The 14769-nt window shown below is 35.2% G+C and overlaps 1 protein-coding gene across 6 annotated transcripts in view; it reads left to right on the forward strand.

Annotated features, from left to right (window-relative positions):
- The window catches only part of MAP3K4 (mitogen-activated protein kinase kinase kinase 4), a 91245-nt gene that overhangs the window by 46340 nt on the left and 30136 nt on the right, over positions 1–14769 (forward strand). For all 6 annotated transcript variants that reach the window (XM_065632378.1, XM_065632379.1, XM_065632381.1 and 3 more), the window contains exons 4-11: positions 3964–4206; positions 6787–6933; positions 8798–8955; positions 9350–9466; positions 9888–9987; positions 10072–10155; positions 12305–12571; positions 14472–14621. In XM_065632378.1, the coding sequence (XP_065488450.1) occupies positions 3964–4206; positions 6787–6933; positions 8798–8955; positions 9350–9466; positions 9888–9987; positions 10072–10155; positions 12305–12571; positions 14472–14621 (1266 nt within the window). The remainder of the gene's footprint in view (positions 1–3963; positions 4207–6786; positions 6934–8797; positions 8956–9349; positions 9467–9887; positions 9988–10071; positions 10156–12304; positions 12572–14471; positions 14622–14769) is intronic.

Genomic DNA, 14769 nt, shown 5'->3' on the forward strand with positions numbered 1-14769 from the left:
AGAAGCTGAATTGTGAGAAAAATTAGCTGTGGAAGTGGTCATTTTCCTTTTCTTGTCTTCGAGACTGGATATCTCTCTGTAAGACATCCTTTATGAAAATGTCACTATTTTTGGGGGGTTTTCCTCATCTAAATGAATGAAGTACTGTGGTTGCATGTTATGCTTGAGGCCAGATGGGATAAATGAATGCACACTATTAACCTTGAAATCTATGAAAGCGAGTCATGTTAGCATGTTTAATTCTTCAGCTGGCTCTTAGTTTATTTTTTTTCCTTTGGGTCATTTTATATTCTTAATGATGAATGATCAGAAGTTAATTTAAAAAATTACAAAATAAGTGGTAAACGAAGGACAGTAGCTGAAGTTTCATATGGTAAGTTGTGGTTACTAATTCTTTCAAGGCAGAATATTGTTTCCTAATACAAACTGTAACTTAACTTGTAGGCATTTTTATATTAGGAAGAACTGGTAGTATAGGCTACTTTGCCCTCCTTGAAAAGTGGTAGTGTCTGTGGGGCCTGGCCATGGATTCTGGACAAAGGAATTTCTTAGCCAATGTGCCCATTCTAATATGGATACCATGTGTGGTCTTTGACACATTGCTCAAGTGTTGACTGTCACATTTGCAGAAGGACAAGATTTGTTTATCTCCCGTAGAGGTTATTTTTTTAGGATAAATGAGTTTATAACATTATTTGATTTTGAAAAAGTTTTTATTCATACTGTTGCTAGTGTAGATATTACTGTAGAAAATGAAGCTATTAGTTGAATTTTTATTCTCTAATGGGTTTTAGCTTGTGTTCTAGAAGTTTTCATTAAGAAAATCTTTTTGTATGTCTAAAGAGTCATGTGCCTAAGCAAGATTTGCAGGTATCTGTTACTGTAAGCAAAAGTACCCCCAAACCATATATACTTAGAAAGTTCAACTTAATTCATTGGTAGAAATACCTTTAAAACAACAAAGGATATAAACATTATTTGGGGTTATTGAGAACTACTTTGAATATATTTTTGAAATTGCCAAATGCTTCCAATATATTGACTTCATAAGAGTTCTTAAAACAAGTTAATGAAACACTAGTAACTAGTGTCTTTGCAGCTTCACAGAATTATACTTTTTGGTACTTTAGTGTTGGATGACTTGTGTAAGATTTAAGGTTAATCCCTCCTTCCTTCTGTACCCTTCTGACTTCTTTAAATGTTCATTTTCAGTAACTGCTAGATTTTTTATGGAATATTGTCCTCTTTTAAGAAATGACTTTATGACTAAAGGTGAATGTTACAAAACTGTGGACCTATTTCTTGCGCTAAAATTAAAAGAATGCTGTCAAAAAAAAAAGAGATACTGTGTGTCAGAAGTGCGGTACCTACTGCAGCAAAAGATGACATCAGACTAACTTAGAAGAAACAGTTTTGAATTGCTTGGTCTTTGCATGTGACAGTACTTTGAGTGCAATGCCTTGGGTTGTTCTAGTGCAGTTCAGTTTGATATTTGTATGCAGCCAGAGCTGTTAGTGTTTTGTTAATCTGTGTTACTTCTGTTGTTTTGGTATCTTGACTTTGTGCTTATGTGTATACATACTCTTTAGAGTCTCTGGGCATACTTTCATTTCTATTGTTAGTTAAACACTATTTTTCATCTAAAATGTGCTTTCTGGATTCTACCACTTTTGTGCGTTTTACTGCTCTTTAATCTTATATGTAAATGTTTATACAGATAGCTGTTTAGTGTTTTTTAAAGTACAAGTTTCATTTGTCATAGGCTCTGTTAATTTAATAAGGCTCTACCTGTGTAGAACTTGTATGATTTGATTCTTAAAGAAAATGAGTCATATTTCTTATTTTAGTGTGCAAAATCAGAGATTTTATTTTAGAACAGTATTTAGGCCCATGTACCCTGTTTGTTGTTTATTCACCTGGCTGCACTTTTGAATATGGATTTTGTGTATAATCTCAATAAATGGCTTGGACTTTGCTTTCTTGGGGTTTTTTAAAGAGGTATTTAGTAGTCACTTGAAACATTTCAGATTTGGCCCACTGAAGCTTAAGATTAGTTAAATTGAAAAGTAGAAGTTTTGGTGTCTAACACTAAGCCCTTGTCATGTTCTGTTATGGTTAATATTAGAAAATTAAGTAACACATTTATTCAATTTCATTGTGTTATTTTTGCTCATAGACTAGTTCTTTAGTATTTTTATAAGAACTAAATTTTCCAACACTATACTTGCATCACAATGAGGACTGTATTTTTAAAAGTTTTGTTGTACTGTAGAAGTGTAGTATTTTCATGACCTATTATTAATGAAAAGTTGTATATAAGCCTTTAGCTCTGGTGCTATTCTGATGCTATACGTTTCTTTAAAAGGGAGTTAGTAAAAAGAAGACATTAATATATACCATCTAAGAAGATAAATTCTTATACTATACATTAACTAGTGATTAAACTTCAACTAAAGTAGGTATAAAGGAAATCGCCACTCATGCATGTTTGCTGTTTCTGCATAATGAGCTAAGGGGTTTATAAACCACTTAAGAATCTGCAGCATATCATATTTTGTGCCAATGTTAGACAGTAATGAATAGGCTATTCCATCCCCCATGACAACTAAGAAACATCACAATATTAAAAAATAAAAACACTAAGAAAACTGATTTTGTCAGTGGCTGTAATTTTGTGTGGCTCTTCTGAGAAAGCAGAGCTTGTACAACAGATCTCAAAAATGTGTGAGTAGGTGTAAAGGACTAAACTTTTTTTAAAATTTTCTGCTAGATAATAAGCTTAAAAGTAGATTAATTTTTTTAAATTTTCTAGGTAGCACCTTATTATTTGATCTAATTTCTGGTAATATTTTCCTCTCCTTTGAAGTGATGTTATTTAAATTTGGCACTGAAGAAAAACCTAAAAATTGCTAGTTTTGTGTAATATATGAATGAAGGAGATTCTGTTGTCATAGTTAGCAGCTGTGAAATGGGAATTAGAATAGAACAAACTTGATCTGAAACAAAAATTATCTTTAGATGATGTACTGTATGTTGTTATTTTTAAGAGCTGCACACATATTGCAGTCCAAATTTTCTTCCTAAATTAAACCCTAGAGTGCCTCCATGCACAGCTTTGCTAAGAATGTCATCACAATATACTTTAGATGTCTGAGATGTCTATTTCAGATAGATGCACTTATTTTTTTCTAATTAGAAATGTCATTTCATTTATATGAAAAATTCTATTAATTGAAAAGAACAAGCTTAATCTCTTTATATCTTCCTTTTTAATTTCAGTTTCAATTCTTAACATCTACCAAAGTTCATAAGTTGTTTTTTCAATACTTTAGTTCCATTTAGTTAGTGACACTTTCTTGAATATTGCGTTACTTTACAACGTTACATTTTATATAATATATGCACTATGTATTTGAAAAGGAATGAAGTTACTCACCTGGTGTAATCAAGTACAAACTTGTTTCTCTAGATATAGTTGTTAGTGTAAGACTTTTTGATTTTTTTTTAAATATATTTTGAAATTCTCAAGTATTGTATTTTATAATAACCTGAATATATGTTCCTATATGTTATGTTAAGCTGAACTTGTATGTTCATCATAACCACAAACAGCAGTTTTCCTCCTGTGTAGTGAGGCTTTCATGGATACTTTAATAATTTTAAAACAGAAACATAAAGTAAGAGATTGTTTTGTTCACTCTCAAAGGTCCATAATTGCTTTCTTCATCCTGGTGATCCTCAAATTAAAAAAACAAACAAACAAACTGAAAAACAAACAACCCATAATAATAAAACCAAACAAAACCAACCAAACAGAAACAGATACTGAAACCTCTGTGGTTGATTTGCCAGTGAATAGGATCTTACCTTTTAAAAACAGACTTCTGTGCATGATACTTTAAACAAATGCTAAATCCTAAAGAATTTTAGTATCCTTTTCATGATACCTGTTTCTTGTTACAGTTTTCAGAATTTCCGGACACCATGTTGTGTTCAGACTATGTGCAGTTATTAAATTCCCCACCTTGTTGTGAGCAAAAATGCATCACTGTATCATGGGAGGAGCTGAAATCCATGGATTTACCATCTTTTGAACCTGCATTCTTGGTCCTCTGCCGAGTCCTGCTCAATGTTATCCACGAATGTCTCAAGCTAAGGTTGGAACAAAGACCTGCTGGGGAACCGTCTCTTTTGAGTATTAAACAGGTTTGTGTCAACGGGTTTTTGTGTGTTCTTTTTTTGTTTGTTGTTGGTTGTTTGTTGTTTTAATGCTTCCTGTTTGAAATTACTTTGTCATTTTGTTATGATGAGGTTTTCAGTTTAAACAGCATTGGTTTAAGAAATGGCAATGTATAGTTCTGTAATAACTTTTATAAATAGTCTCGTATTTTGTATGGAGATGTGGTTTTTGCATAGTCTATAACTAGAAGCACAATATTATATTGTATGTTGATACAGGTGCTGATTTCTTCATTCCCGATTCTGTTATCCACATACCTGTTAACCAGTTAGTATTTGAACACGTTTTAATGACGACAGAAGCAGACAGCTAAAGCGTGTATGTTTGGATGGGGCAACCCATATCTGATGATCAGCACTCTGTCTAGATGATCTTAACAGTATGTGGTACCTCCTGGAATTTTGGGGTCAACAGTCTTTGTTGTCATGTGGCATTAACTCTGAGGTAGTCTGACCTAGTTGAAAAGTCACACCTGCCTGGTTTCTGATAAGTGGCTGACACCACTTGGAGCAGGGCCACGGTGTACTGACTAGATACTGTGTTCTGCTTAATGAGGTTTTGTGTATTGCATATAGTTATAGGTCACTTAGGGTAGGCGTGTTGTATATTTTGGAAATTACTGGAACAGAAAAAATTGAATGTCTGCTGGCAGATTCTTATTTTATAGATCAAGCAAATATTGAGGGAATGGGGAAAAACAAACCACCAAAAATTGGAAAACTTAATATAAACTCTCTTGCTCTAAACTACAGTACCCTGGGGCCTGTGTGACCTGCACACTTGCTTTGCAGAAAATAATTTATTGTACAAACTCCATAAACAAAAAGCAACCCATCAAACAAGGCAGCAATAGTGATAATATTTTCACTTTAAGATGCACATTCTTTATTGTGCTCATTACGGACAAGACTTTTGTTTGCTTGTTGCCTCGTGAGTTTCAGTTCCAAAAGCTGACACTTACCATTAGCACTCCAGGGCTTTTTATAAATCCTGTATTCTGTTATTCAATAGCACTACGCATCACAGTATGGCAGTATTATTTAAACAAAAAAAATCTCTATTTTTAATGAAGTTTTGAGAGTATTTTATTTTTGAATAGACAAATGTTACTCATTGCAAGTTTTAGAACTGAACTTTTCTTGTATCTGTACAGTATGCCATACTAGATACTAAAGTTTTATGGATAACTCATTGCCAAGTCCCATCTGTGTCTGTGATGGGTAGTTAATTATCGATAAAGTGTAAATCCTTTGAACAAGTTATGTTTTTCTTTGTGGATCCAAGCGCAAAAATCCCCAACAGGTTAACTGAATGTGATTGAGTGAGGCAAGAGTGAAGAATGCACATTCATTTTTAAATATATGACGTGTTAGGGATATAAATGCATGATTATTAGATTTTCACTTTATAAAAAAATACTTTTTTCCTCTTTTTCACCTAATCATTGATAAATTTTAAACTACCTAGTTCAAATGTTACTCCTTGTTTCCCCTTCATGTGGGAGAGCACAGCGTAACATGTTCTCACCTGTAAAAGATTCCAAAGACTCTTGTCATAGTAATAACATTATTGTATGGTTTGTTTTGCTTTCATACCATTATAATTTCTCATACATTGAGTCCAGTACATATTATTTTTGCCAGGATAGACATTATAGAAGACTTTAAAAAGCAGATTAACCAACCAAAAATTCCATTCCCTCTGACTCCCCAAATGAACGACTCTTCCTCTCAGACTCTTCATTTAATGAAGTTGTTGCTCAGAAAAGGTCATGGACTGTCAGACGTAGAGGCCAATAATAATTTCAGAAGAACACACACTTAGCACTGGAAGGACTTCTGAAAGAAACACATTTCTTAGCGCAGGTTTGAAATGGTTCTTGCCATTTGTGTGCTCCTGTGTCTGTGATTGTGCATGTTTCTTCAAATTAATAAAACCATAAGCTTTCAGGGAAGGGTGACAGCTCTGTGGCTAAAAGTGACCACTTCTTACAGTTAAAAAGGTAACTTTCCTCATGTTAGCCTTGCCCAGGGAACCAACAAAAGAAGTGCTAACTGTTTTCAGGTCTGGTATGGGTTTTAGAGTTCTGGACACCTACCCGATAGATTGACAATAAATTTACTGTACTAAAACATTTCTTGTAGGTCTCCAAGCATCTGTCAAACACATTGCATATTATTTCTGACTTGCTTCCATTTAAACTAGTGATTTGATGATTGTAAGCCCTCTTGCCCACTTCTAAACTTCAGAACTAAGTCGCTTGCTGTGGCCCTGTGCAGGGAATGGTCTGAAACATCTGCGTCCATCTCCATGTACGATTATGTGGCAGATGGCATGATGGCAATTAAATAATCCTGGAAAACTGGTCACATCTTTCCTTGAGATATGCAGAGCGACAGTACTCATTTCTAAAAACTGTAGAAATTATGTAGTGATAAACTAACGTATTTAGACAAACTGGACTGACAAATTGAACTTTCACTTCCCAGGGAGAATTTAAGCGTAGTGTCTTGACTGATGGTAGTTTTTTGGTTTTTCTCTTGCAGCTGGTGAGAGAGTGTAAAGAGGTTCTGAAGGGTGGCCTGTTAATGAAGCAATATTACCAGTTTATGTTACGGGAGGTGTTAAATGACTTACAAAAGATTGATTACAACATTGATTCTTTTGAAGAGGACCTGCATAAAATGTTAATGGTAAGCTTCAAAAAGGGGAAGATACTTGGAGTTCTAGTAAGTGTTTTAATCTCAATATTGCTACTAGAAATCTATTGTCCCTGTTTGGTATAGGTATTGCTTTTTTGTTGTTGTCGTTGTTGTTATTATGCTACTTTAACATAATTTTATTGTTTTGATGAACTTGTGAAAGTAACACAGTAACCATTGCCATTTTAGTAATACGGATTTTTTCTTTACTAGACTGTGGTACAGTATACATGTAAATTGCCTGTATTTATAATAAAATGGTTCATAAATAGAATTGTAAATTCCATACACTTAAACTAAACTTTTAATAACCTTTTAGTATTGAATTAAAAAAAAAATGAATGGTCAAGATTGTCAGAAGTTTGGGACAGCTGAGATGATCTAGACTGAAAACAGGGATAGGGAAAACTTGTAGGAAATCTGAAGGTTAAGACAGGATTAATGAGGGCTTGGAGGTGGAATTTATTCTTTGTTTTTACCTATGTACTCCTTGTATAGGCAGGCAAGGTAGTGAAGAAGTGCTGGAAGAGGAATGAGGCTGAGAGTGCAAGACATGAAATAAAGTCAAGAATGGGGCTACAGCCTGAGACTATCAGAACACAGTACCTACCTAACCCAGAGTAGAATTTTAAGGTTTTCCATATCTACTGGGCTCTTGTGAGATCTCACTTAGAGGACTATGTTCGACTCTGGGGCCCTCAGCATAAGAAAGACTGTTGACCTGCTTGAGCAGGTCCAGAGGAGGGACACGACAGTGACTGGGGGGCTGGAGCACCTCCCCTATGAGGACAGGCTGAGAGAGCTGGGGTTGTTCAGCCTGGAGAAGAGAAGGCTCTGGGGAGACCTTGTAGCAGCCATCCAGTACCTAAAGAGGACCTACAGGAAAGATGGGAAGCGACTTTTAATCAGAGTGTGTAGTGATAGGATGAGAGGTAACGGTTTTAAACTGAAAGAGGGTAGATTTAGCTTAGATATTAGGAAGAAATCATTTGCTGTGAGGGTGGTGAGGCACTGGAACAGGCAGCCCAGAAAACATGCAGATGTCCCCTCTCTGGCATTGTTCAAGGCCAGGTTTGATGAGGCTTTGAGCAGCATGGTCTAGTGGAAAGTGTCACTGAATTCTATGTCCCTGTCAATTCTATGAACTTGGCATTATTACAGTGTGGTCCAAAAATACCTGGAACCAATGGAGAGTGTCCTAACCATTTCTAAGGAGGGACATGGGTTGATGTTATATATTATTGAACTAAAACATGGTAAAATTGCAGCTAATTTTTTGCATACAGTATGATTCTGAAGGGCAAATGTTTGAAGAATTTTACTTACCTGGATTTTTGTTGTTTAAAATGATAAAAATTAAATAAAGGTGAGAGAGAAGACTTGATATAAAGGAACACAAGCTATGATGTAGAATCCGAGAAGCCTGTACACTGCACTTACCCGTATGCAGGAGGATGTGTTCAGATAAAACCTTTTGCAGTAATCCATTTAGTAAAAGATTTAGAAACTGTTTTTCAGCAGTTCAGCTTTAAAAGCTCTGGCCACTGTGGATATCCACTGATACAATGGTGAATAGCAGCACAGCAAGTGAGGTGATGGTAGTGTAAATGTTTTCAGAAAAGTATCGTGAAGACATAGTATTTAATGTTTCAGTAGCACTTTGTACTTCCTGAGCCGTAAATTTCACCTTTTGTATGGAAACATGTAGCTCATTTTTAGTCATAGCAAATGAAAAATGTTGTAGAAATGTTTTCTACAAATTGTATAATATTGAGATTGACGATTTAAGGAGTTTTAATCCTTAGTTACATGTTGCGTAATGATTTCTATTTAAATTATCTCTTCCCATATACAGGTTTACTTTGATTATATGCGAAGCTGGATCCAAATGCTACAGCAGTTACCTCAAGCGTCTCACAGTTTAAAAAATCTGTTGGAGGAAGAATGGAATTTCACCAAAGAAATAACTCCTTATATAAGAGGAGGTGAAGCTCAAGCTGGAAAACTATTCTGGTAGGTTTTATTTAATTACTCTGCTTATGGCGTTGATTTATGCCAGATATGTATTCAAGTCAGCACTTGTTCAGGGTTCCCAGATTGGGCTTCTTGAGGCCTCAGTAGGTAGTTGATAGTCTTTGTGAATTCATCAGTTATTACAATGGCTGCAGCTATAGGTTGCAGTAGATTGTGATTGCTCTTATTCCAGCTACAGCAGGAATCGCTGCTTCTGCAGAAGGTCCCTGTTAGCCCTGTGCTTGCAGAGTAACTGAGGGCCCCCAAGATGCCGCTTGTTTCCGCAGGCGGACTTGGAAACATGGCTCTCTTGGGTTGGACAGAGTAGGAAGAAGTTTGAGGTGCCATGCTACCTGAATAAGACTCTGAAGTTCCACCATTTCTGTTGCTACAGTGATATTGCAGGAATGCTGCTGAAATCTACAGGAATATTTTTAGATTCTGGACTGCAAGACAGTTGTGATGAATTTTGGGCCAGTGCCGATGACAGTACTGCATCAGATGAAATCAGGTATTAAGCCCTTCGGCTTAATAATAAGCACACTTAACTCATGTTTCTATACCCTGACAGGTACATATTGCATTTTATTTCCAAGAATGAAAACGTCATAAATGCAGGATTCCATAGACCTTATTGCTGATTTTTTTTTCTATGCAGTAGTAATGAACCATCATTTTGTTCTTTGAAGCCTAGTAACCTTCTTTTTAGTTCAGAGTATGAGAGATTGTTTATGTAACGTTCTTCAAATTCAGTTTTTATATCCTTATCAAAAATGTGCCTGCGCAAGTTCAATTTATTTCAGTCAGCTGCTTGTAAATATTTATCTTTTCTATGCTCTTTCTATATGTAAATAGTTCTTATTTTCTAATGGCTATAAAAATGTAATATGATTTATTAAAACATTGTCACTTCCTTCTTACCAATGTTTCAGGAGGTCTGTTATAGAGACCAGCCGAGCACTCAAAGAACTGTTTCATGAAGCTAGAGAAAGGGCCTCCAAAGCTCTTGGTTTTGCTAAAATGCTGAGGAAGGTAAGTTAACAGTAGAGTCTCATCTTATTTATATGCTTTTAAGAAATTCAGTCTGAAAGCATATTCTTTTGTCATTACTCGCAGGACCTTGAAATAGCAGCGGAATTTGCATTGTCAGCCCCTGTGCGAGATCTTCTGAATGATCTGAAAACAAAAGAGTATGTGAAGGTAAATTCAGTTTAAAGGCATGAAAATTAAGAGTGGGGATGCTAAGTAAAATATCAAAGCATATTTATTGACATACTTTCAATTTTTTGATGTGACATCTATGTCTCAACATTTTAAATGTCATGTATTTAAAATTGAATTGTGGCAGTCAGATTATTTTCTGTACCCGTGTTTGGGTGAGTGAGAATGCTAGTCTGTGTTTTGGGAAATCAGTGTCTAATTCCTGGTATTCCCAAAGATTCTCTTTGTGACTTAGGAAAAGCCATTTTGCTTCAATAGTATTCACTCATTTGTGAGAGTGGAATAATAACACTTGGTAGGGAGTGTTATTAAAAATAAATGCTTTATGAGGTAAACAGATACATCTATGAATGGACATGTTTAAATAGATAATCTCAGGCTATGGACCTGTGTTTTGTGTACTTTTATAAAGCAAAAATATTATAGTGGAGGTCTGCTATAGTGAGCTTCCTTGAGAGTTCTAAGGATGTCAGCAATGCAGGGACTATGTTCCATTCCAAAATAACTGTTGCTAGAAAATTGTTGTACAGCAAAAGCAGGTTAAACTTTTGGTGCCTGATATTTACTGTGCTACATTTTCCCACTATTATAGTTTTGCACTTGATTTCTTAAAAATGTCAAGTCTTTTATCATACTTTGAATTTCAGCAAAACAATTGTTGCAACAGATTAAATTTATTTGGATCTGCTGTTCTTTTTTTGTCCTTCCATATATTTAATATTATATTTATATAAGTGATTGCTAAAAGTAGAAATTGGTTCAAAGGGAGACCAAGAAGTTCGTAGAGAGAAGTTCATTAGGGGTTGGTTAAATGCAGGGATGAAACATGTGGCTCAGAAGTACCCTGGTCTGTGAATTGTTTAAGAGTAGGACAATAGTTAGGGAAAACAGTATATGCTTACTTTTTAAAAAGTTTTCCCCAGGTATCCCCTCTTGGCTGCTCCTAAGACATAGTATTAAATTTTAAGTGAGGGTAGTATCATTGTTCTTATGCACATTTTGAATCTTGAGTTTGAAAAATCTGTGTAAGCACACGTGTTAAATAATCTAGATAGATTATTTGGATCTCAGGATTTGTCTCTATGTATTGCCTCTCCGCTTTTTTTCATCTTTCAAAATAAAACACATTTTGGTTAACACTTCATAAAATGGCTCTCTAACATTATGTAGGGAATTTAAATTTTTAACAGCCTTTTTAATCGAATGCTCATTAGTTTTGGGAAACTATTTTAGCTTTCAGTAACCACCATCTAGTTCTTACATTTACTTATAGATTATAATGGATTTAATTGCAAAATATGGCTGCCTAATGGTAAAAACGTTGATTCCAGTGTTTTGTCCTAGCTTGATGACATCAAACTCTGAAAACAGAGAATTTAACTTGACTGTAAGTCCAGTTACCTCATGTCAAATCACAGGTATCAAGTATTTTACTGTTTCACAGTCTGATTCTGATGCCCGACTTGGTTGAAGTGTTGTTACCAATGTGACAGATATAATGCAGAAGTAGTTTTTAAGTAGTATAAGTAGTATAAGTAGTGTTTTATTAAAAGAGGATACTCGTATTGGACTTAATTAATCTCTCTTTCATGACTAGTAAAAGAGTAACTGTTACTTTTTTAGCCATATTTTTTTCTTAGTCTTATCTTTTGTAGCCATTGAGAAATGTTATGTGGTTTCTTAGAGATCCTGAAGGAGTTTCTATTCTTGTAATATTTCAGTCTTAAAAATGTATGCTTCATAAGTCTTTACTTAGTCTTGGCTAATTTGCTTTTAAAAATATGTGTATATATATTTTATACATACATATACACACATATGTGAAATCAGGGGGTTTTTTTGGTAACAAGATTCCTTTAGAAGAATACGTAGAAGGATCAGTTGTGAAGGTGCAAGGAAAGATGTCACTGGACATTGGTGATCTACCAGATTTCAAGACAAATATTTTCTTACAATGCATTTTGGCTTTTAGTGTAAAATGGCTGAATGTATTGGTTTAGTATGTATGTTGTACAGCTGTTTAAGATGCAAACTCCCTTTTGCTTAAATGAGATGACATTTATCTATTTTATGTATCATAGAAGACACTGAGATTCACTCATTCAATATATATTTTTTTTTTCTACAGGTGCAAATCCCTGGACTGGAGAATTTACAAGTATTCGTACCAAATAGTATTGCAGGGGAAAAATCTGTGATTTTGCAGCTCCTCAATGCAGCTGCTGGAAAGGATTGCACAAAGGATTCAGATGAGGTTGCATACGAGGCCTATTTACTAATGACCAAACACAGTGATAAAGACCATGACTCAGATGACAGCTGGAGTGCATGGGAGGGTCAGCCGGTCAAAGTAGTGCCACAAGTAGAGACTGTTGATACACTGCGAACCATGCAGGTGGGTTTCTCTTTTTTTTTTTTTTTCTTCTTTTTTTTCTTTTTTTTCCCCCCTTTTTCCCTTGTTTATGTGATCTCCACACTTCTATGAATGCTTATCCTTTCAGATTAACCACAGTAATTTAAGAGAGGCATGTGTCCTTTTATGGGTAATAAAAAGATAAAGATAGGATTGATTCTTTGTTGTGTTAATGCAAGTATTAAATTCAAGAAATGCTAAAATCCATTTAAAGGATTAATCTCTATAATGTGGATTTTACGGAGTTGGATTTTTATAATAAAGAGATACTTTCAATATCTTGTTGGGTGTTCAGTATCAGAAGTGTGGATAGGACTTGGGAACTGTGCGTTTTACTAAGAAGTCACCAGTCTCGAAGAGCATGTGGCAGTTGTGTACTTTCCACACACCTGAGGCATGAAACAACCAGTTTCTTTCAATCTTGGATGAATTGTGACATTTAAAGTTAAATTTCTGTGGAAGCTACTGGATGTTCAGCAGTTCTGCAGGAAGGAATCTTTTCAGTCATACTTTCCTTCATCCCAAGCCAAGAGAGGTTCCCTGCCAGCAGTTCTGCTGCAGCTCCCTGCCCCTCCCGTTCTCATAGCATCATGTTAAGCTGAGTGAATTTTCCTTTTGGTACGTCATGCATTTCCTTGGATCCCTACCATAAATGGGCTCTACTGTCCACGAACAAAGTGACTTTCCGTGTCACTGTGCCTGGTCTCTAGCATTCAGAAGGCTCTAGGAATTACAGGCAGCTGAAGAAGTCACTCCTGTACATACTGCTGTTTGTAACATGCAAGCATCTTACTTCTTGTTTATCTGTTGTCCAGACTGAATGATAAAAAAATAGCCTTTGTTTAAGTTCTTAGAATTTCCTTTGATTTCTGTCATTAGTGTTTCATTCAGGAAATTAAAACAGCAACAGATGGAGTTTGTTTCGCGAATGATGCTCTATCTGGTATATCTAAGTGCACATAAAGCACCACTTGTGTATGTGTTTATATGTGTACATATATAACATGTATATTAATTTTTAAAAATCCAATATTGAAAAGTTAGGAAGTAAAAAGTCCTTCAGAAAGATTGAGTCCTGTGTTTTTAAACAACATATTTTGATAGAGAAGATGTATTATTTAAAAAATATTAATAAAGTAGAAGAATCCCGTCAACATTTAAAGAATTTTGAGCATGAAAACATTCTTCATGGATGAGGTATTGAAAATCTGGATGAAGTGGGTTTTATGAGTAACTTGTTGCAGCTGCATTGTCTGTAGATTGAAATCAGCGGAGCTTAAGGTGTGACTCATAGTGCCACAGTAAAGGCAACACCATATTTGACTGTGTACTTATAGACTTCAGCAGTGTCAGAGCTCTGGTTTCCAGAACATATTCTTACATTTTAATGATTTTCCAAATCTGAGCAAACGCTGTGTGGTAAATCTATGCCTTTCCCTGTTTAATAGCAAGTTTTTGTCCTCAAGTGTATTACATTACTTGGGTAAAATGTGCTTATTTACGTGCTTGCCACGTCCATCTGCTTTGAGAAAATATAATTATTTTGCTTAGATGCTGCATTTGAAAGATAATTTTTAATACAGTGTTTCCCAAACCTCAAGAAGGTAATCACCTTTCCAGAAATGAATAGTAGTATATTCCCCTTAAAAACTTACTATGGTGTTTGCCTTAATAGAACTCTGCTTGTAAGATGAGTGTTTATCAAGTTCAGTTGCCAACATCAAGATTTTCTGTGTGAGTTAGGGATTTTAATGAATAGTGACCAGAGAGGTCGTTCATATTTTAGAATAAAAAAAATAACCAGTTGTAATTTGCCCGTATGGCACATGTTTTTGTAGAGAGGATTTTGTTTGTAAGAACTAGTAGTATCTTGTGTTCCTAGGTTGATAACCTCCTCCTTGTAGTCATTCAATCTGCCCACCTCGTGAGTCAGAGAAAAGCTTTCCAGCAGTCTATTGAAGGGCTCATCTCTCTGCACCAGGAACAGACATCCAGCCAACCAGTCATTGCCAAAGCTCTGCAGCAGCTAAAGGTGAGAAATTTTCAAGATTGTCAGTCAAAATTGATCGTACTTTGCTCACTGATAAGTAAAAATGTGTAAGGAGATTTGATTGCAATGCTAGCAACGTATTCTGCAATTGTAATTTATGCAGCCTCAATGGACTTTGCTATTCCAGTAC

The sequence above is a fragment of the Caloenas nicobarica genome, chromosome 3 (assembly GCF_036013445.1).
Source record: "Caloenas nicobarica isolate bCalNic1 chromosome 3, bCalNic1.hap1, whole genome shotgun sequence".
Classification (NCBI taxonomy): domain Eukaryota; kingdom Metazoa; phylum Chordata; class Aves; order Columbiformes; family Columbidae; genus Caloenas; species Caloenas nicobarica.